Source organism: Myiozetetes cayanensis, unplaced genomic scaffold, assembly GCF_022539395.1.
Source record: "Myiozetetes cayanensis isolate MyiCay16 unplaced genomic scaffold, myiCay2020 scf2-11, whole genome shotgun sequence".
Lineage (NCBI taxonomy): Eukaryota > Metazoa > Chordata > Aves > Passeriformes > Tyrannidae > Myiozetetes > Myiozetetes cayanensis.
The window spans coordinates 82,174,109-82,180,752 of NW_026087411.1; the positions used below are offsets into that span (position 1 = coordinate 82,174,109).

Sequence of the window (6,644 nt, forward strand, 5' to 3'; positions counted from 1 at the left end):
ATACTTCCTGGAGATGGAAGCATTTATTCAATTTCTAAAAAAATGTGCAGCATAGATAAGAGTTGCATGAATTAAAGTCTTTCTTTGCTGTTTGTTTCAACTGAATTACAAAAACATGCTCAAAAGGTAGAGAAAATCTAGATCTTTTATTATCTTCTCAATTTCCTGTTTATGAAAACTAATGTAATAAATTTGATGTTCCTGGTCAAGCACAGGTGTGCATGCGTGAATGTGACAGCTAAATACAGCTTCCCTGCCACCTCCAGGTTTAGCGGTTTTTGTAACTTAATGCATAGATATTAATTGTTGCAGTCAGACCTACAGAATATATCCAGACCTTTTTGATCCTGTATTTTCTGTCTTACAGGTGCAGTTCCATGTGACTATCGGCCACACAGCCTTGTCTATTTATATTGATTGTCCTTTCCCTAAATGGATGCACTGGGGTGTCATTTTCTATGCTGTCACCTTTATTTTCCTGTTTGGTAACTTCTACTATCGGACATATAAGCTGCCCAAGGAACCTGTAAAGAATGGAAAAATAGCAAATGGTGCTGTTGCAAATGGAGTAAGCAAACCAGAAAATAATGCAGTGGTGGAAAATGGAAAAAAGCAGAAAAAGGGAAAAGCAAAAGGAGAGTAACTTGATCCAGGCCTTAACCATTGTTGGCAGTGAGGAACCTCCAGTTTGGTTTATAAAAGGAAGAAAAAAAACACTATCTGTACCAATTAACCTTAGGTTACTGAAGAGCTAGAACACAGATATTTTCATTATTTATGAAGATTGTTTTAAGAACAACACTAAAGTTGAATTTCTATTGTAATTATGTAATTATCATGCATATGGTCTCTGTGTAAACTTGTAGACTGCTGGTGTTGGTGAATGTAAGGAAGAATTGCAGTTGATTCCATGTTTAGCAGTCCAAAAGTTAATACTACCATTGATAAAGGCGGTTTTGTTGGCACCCACATTTCTTTGGGGGGGAGGGGAAGGAAGTAGCGTTTGGATACTTGTGTTTTCCTTCCAGAAAATTATTAAATTTCAAATTATGATATATTATCTAATCAGAATGTGCAACTTTCTTGTCCTCCACGGAGAGTATCTTCAGACACGTCATGTGCTGTCAGAACAGTGTTTGAGTTTTCAGACATTACTTGATTTAATTGAGTATCTGTTACAGTTTGGTTTTTGTTTTATTTTTTTTTCTTGTGTGGAAATATACCTACCTCTTCATCTGCTGAAAAGAATATTGAGCATTAAATAACTGGTTTCTGAAATATGGAGTCTTCTAATCTAAGTATCTGTTAACATTAATTCAGAAGAAAACATGAATTTCTGTGGGAGTAAAAGGGATTTTTGGTGGTATTTTTTGATCAAGTCATCAATGACCTTTTTAATGTAAACTGAAATTTTGGAACAGTACTTTTAGTATAGCTAAATCAAGAAAACATTTTAAGAATGTATAAATATGAAAGAATATATTGTTTGAAGCAATCAGTAAAAGTGGGCTTGCTGCTTGTTTTCCATGACCTGCATTAAACCTGTGGTGCTGATTGATACTGAAAATGGTAAGATAATGTTATGGTGGAAAGAAAACAACAACATCTAATTCCATTTAGAAATGCTGTGTGCATGGGCAGTCATGCTCTCTACAAGACAGTCACTGTATAGGGAGAGGAATTTGGATTAAAAGTACTAAATACAGCAAACATAAAACGTTGAAAATGCTGCTACTGCTGGATACCTGTCAAAACTCTATTTGTTAGACACTTGCAGACAAAGTATTGCTGATAGACAGGCCACCATTTTTAGTCAAAACTGCTAAAATAAGGAGAAGCCTTTTAGATGGATGTTCATTTGCATGTTATGTAAAGGACTTTTTACTGTTCCTTTTGTGAAGAAAATAGGGAAAGAGTTATTCACCTTCTGAATAATGTGATTACTAAGAAATGTTTTGAGCTACTCAGCATGCAGTGAGTATAGGACAGGAGTGGAATTAGAAACCACGTCCTGAACTCCGGTGTTCCTTGCTCATCACTTTAAGAGCTGGATTGTTGCTGTCCAAATGCATTCCCCCCCAGCCCTGGTCAAAAACATGTTCACAAGTAGCGACAAACTTGCATCTGTCAAGTGGCAGCATTGTACAGAAAAAAGTACATGGAGCTGGAGGTGTAAAGTGTGTGACACGTTTAATAGATTTTTGCATCTTGATTATCCATTCGTCTGTTTATAATACACAAGCAGGTCACATCTTCTGTGTCTCAGGTTTGTCTCTTGTCTCTGTACAAAAAAAACCCATCTAAGCCCAAAAAACAGGTCCTAAGAAAAAAATTCAAAAGTAGTTTGTAACGCTTGGAGTTGGTTCAGCTGGAAGGTGGTTCATCCATAATCGCCACCACTGTGGATTTTATAGCAGAATATAGAATTGTGAAAGAATGTCTCTGCTGAACTGTAATATATGTGACCAATAAGTTTCTATCTGTTGTGTCTTGTGATTCTTCCAGGCTTTGTACTGATGCTTTTTGCATTTGCATAACTCTGTGTATTTTTGTAGTGTGGCATGAGGAAGAGGGACAGTGATCTATGCTTCCTTCTTGGACAACTGCCACTACTCTTAACCAAGCCAAAATGCTGGCTGACTCGGTAACTTTGGAGTGGCTCAAGGAGTAAATAACTACAAAGCAGATTTACAGCACACCTGCTACTCCAAGGTAATGGGTGGTGTGAATACACTTACCCTACTGTAAATTCAAGGTAGTTTACCCACTTTGATTAAAGGGTAGCTTCCTTTCGTTTGCCATGGGATGTGAGCAGCTAACCTGTAAATCTGTATCATTCCTTGAATTATGTTAAATTGATTGTGTGCTCTGTCATTCTTTTGGTAAGCCAGATCAGATAAACTGATACTCTTAATGTGATCCTCCTCAGAGCATACTGAGGAGTATTCCAGTACAGGTTCAATTATGTCTTTGCTACACTCTCTGAATTAAGGATTATATCTTGCATGGTGGCAGATATTTAAATAACTGAAAGTCAAATCTTTCCTTCCCTCATCATGCATGGAAGTGGCTTAAATTGATTGCAACTTGAACCTTATTAGCAGTACTTGAGTAGGAACCTACTGTCAAACTCTGGGGAAATTGTTAACTTCTAAGAGAAAGTGAAAAAATGCATTGTGAGAATGCATGGGTACATACACATCATGTTGTCTAGCCCTGTGCATAAAACTAGTTTGAGAGATTACCATTTCATGGGGAAAAAAAAGTTAAGTGCTGGAACACTGCTGTTTTGAGTACATCTTCTGCAATATGACTTTCCTAGCTCTATTTATGATATATATGATTGTTTGTGTAACTAAAGTCCCATTACAATCTTGAATATAATGGCCTTATTAAATGTGCATTTTTGTAGGCATGGTCTTGAGTGCAATATTTCTATTTCTGACTATGCAGCCAGACTCACAGGATACAGGGCTGAATTTTTACAGCTTTTTCTTTTTCAAAATTTGAGGCAGTGATGCACTGTGAGATACTGACAGATTCATTAAAGTCATCTTTGAGTCTAAGGCACCTCAAAATTTTGCCATGAAGGTAATAGAGTATATGTACAAATATGTGTATTTGCTATACACAGAACTGAAATTTAAATTTTACGGTCTACTTTTCCTGTTTGGTTGTTGGTTTTGGTTTTTTTTGGTTTTTTTTTTTAATCCAATTTATTTCAAAAATGAATTCAAAATATTTGGAGCTTTTCCTTTCTTGCCAATGAAAGAGTTTTTTTGGTTTTTTTACTAGGATTTCTGAAGCTCTTGGGCCAGAGTATCATAATTATTTGATGCCATATAAGTAATACAATTTCATTTAGCCTCATCTCTAGCAGTGACAGTTGTTGGATTATTTTAGCATTTTGTCAGCGTAAAATAAATACAGATTATCAATACATGTCTGTATGTATGTGTACACATACATAGTGTATTTGTTTGTGTGTATATATATATGGGTTCTTAGCAGATTCTTTCAATATGTGAAGGAAATTATGTTTCTTTAATGTGAAGTTGGCAGGAGCTAACAGAATGGTTCCTACAGCTTGAGCAGTAAAATAAAGCAGTTTTCTTCAATCCACAGATACAAGATCAATCTTGCAAACATAAATAGTATTTTTCAGTCATTTAGACATAGGATGGCAGAGCCATTTCACCCAGTGTAGTAAATATTTTGAGGCAGCAGTTGTAGATTCTGTGGGGAGGGACCTCAATTCGGTGTAGCTGAGGAAATATGCTGTTTTATAGTAGGAATCATTTTAGGAAGCAGTATGAGTAACTTGCTCCAGCTAAGTCTTTGAAATTATTGCAATCATATTCTCTGTTTAAGAAAACACTTTGAAAAGTAAATCCTAGAGTCATAGAACCATTTAGGTTGGAAAAGGCCATAAAGACTCGTTAAATAAATGTTTCTCCGTAGATTCAAAAGCATGGCCTATTTGAATATGTGACCATCAATTACTTCCAGCTCCAGATCAGGAGAAAAAGGTGAAGGTAAAATGAAAATTATGCATATTTTTTTCAGGTTAACCTTAGGGCACATTTCGTCAGAGTAAGCACCTGAACTCCACGTGCTGGGAAGGGAAGGTAAGAAAGGATAAATAGCTTTTGTGCTTCAAGGTCTCAGTCCTAAAACAGCTTATGAACATACTTTGTCTCTTAAAAACTTGAGTAAAATTGTTCATGGTGCATAAAGTTAAACCTTGCATGTGAGCTGAGAGTCATTGTTGAAACAGATATTTCAAGTGCGATCTGTTTCAGTTAAAGTTGAAGATAATGGGGAGCTTATTAAGTATATGGATAGTGTATTTATCTTGGTTAGAAGCACGGACTTATCCAATCCGACACCTAAAGCAAGACACCCATGTGACATCTCACTGCATTGTGCTCTGATGTGTTGGCCTCTTTGCTGACATAAGCTGCTGGAGCTCCGTGGGAATCGGTGGGGTGGTTCCCATTTACCTCAGCAGGGTATGTTGAACCCTAAAGAGTGGAGAAAGTACTTGCTTTCTGCCAGTATCCTGGGAGGATAAGGGAAATGTATGGCTCAAGGTGCCGCTTTTGCATAAGGTGTTCATGCTTTTGTAAACATTAAAAATAAACATTACTTTTTTCATGCTGTTTGAGTTTGGTTTTATACATTCCGTAGTATGTTCTTCTGCGTCCCATCTTGCTCTGAGATGCTTGCTAATTTCAGTGTTGTGCAGATCCTATAATGTAATCTATTTTGTAGCCCAGAAGTTTGAGAAAAATATTTTTGTGGCACATCCTCCCACTTTAAGGTTATGGGGATTACTAAATTTTAAATATTAGCCCCAAAGAGTAGTGTAGTGGCTTTGAAATCACCCTTAGGGAACTGGCTGAAAATAGGATGTTCAGTTACACAAAAAAAAAAAAACCTAAGTTTTCTTTTTTGGTCTTGCAAGTACTTACAATTAGGAGTACAATTAGCAGATAGTTTAGCTTTTGTGGGACACTGTGTTGTGTTAATGTGATTTCTCCTCCCAGAGAATCTGGAGCACTTTTGGCCATAGGTACAATTTGTGATTACATATTGCTGTGTACAGTAAGTTCCTTCAGAGTTAGTTTGCCAAGTATGATCTCTGTAATCAACTTTACAATATTGAGTTGCAACCATATTGCACTCCTTGCACCTAAATGCAAATAGCTACTCCGGATGTCAGGTAGTAGAGAATCAAGTCTGCCATCATAGCAAAATATGGTGTGATCAATTATCTCTTGCATAATTCTCAGCTATTGCTTCAATCCACTGCTTACATCCTCCCTGGAATCTGAAAATAGAGTAAGTGTTCAGAGCACAATTTGTCCTTTAGATGATTAATATGTGCTGGAGTTAGGCTCTCTGTCCAGGCATCTTTTCCATAATACTTACTCCCCACTAATACTTAAAAATCAGAACACATGATCAAGTTAGATTCATCAGATGATTAGATACAATAGACTGGATCATCTGTTTTTCATGTTCGATTTTCTTTATTGTATCACTTGCATCTTGAAGACCAGAAAATTGGGGTTGGGGAAGGGGCTTTATTACCTGTTTCCTTGCTCAGCTCAAAGCACTGGGTGAACACAGGCTGTAGTCTGTACAAAACATGTACTCAAAGACAGCTTTGAAGGCAGTACCTTCTATGGACTAGTGCCTTTCAGTGTCTTTTTTTGCTTGAGACTTCTCCTCCTGAATGCACACACACATTTCTGTTGATTGCCTGATGTGTCAGTGACATCGCATTTGACTTAATTACAAAGATGCTTATTGATGGGCAAGATTAAGGCTCTTGATCATCACAGTGTTAGTTGTCCAGGCCCTGATCAGTGCATGCTGATCTATAGTACTAGAGTAGTGCTGGCAGTTCCTGCCAGAGCACCATGCAAGTCAGTGCAGCTTTGAGGGGAAAAAGCTATTTGCATTTTGACTGACTATGTGGGAATTGACATGAGCTCATGTGGCATCACCACTGTCTGTCAAATCAGTATCAGGTAGGTTTCAGTCTGCTAAATGAGAAGAAATCTTTGATTCATGGAATGATTCAAAGATAAGTGTTAATCTTTAAATGGAGGTATCCATTGTCCTTATCTTTAAAT

The 6,644-nt window shown here is 36.9% G+C and overlaps 1 protein-coding gene across 1 annotated transcript in view; it reads left to right on the forward strand.

Annotated features, from left to right (window-relative positions):
• ELOVL4 (ELOVL fatty acid elongase 4) overlaps positions 1 to 5,180 on the forward strand; it is a 36,813-nt gene extending 31,633 nt beyond the window's left edge. The window contains exon 6 of the mRNA XM_050314269.1: positions 368 to 5,180. Within this exon, the coding sequence (XP_050170226.1) occupies positions 368 to 643 (276 nt within the window). The 3' untranslated portion in view covers positions 644 to 5,180. The remainder of the gene's footprint in view (positions 1 to 367) is intronic.
• The last annotated feature ends 1,464 nt before the right edge of the window (positions 5,181 to 6,644 follow it).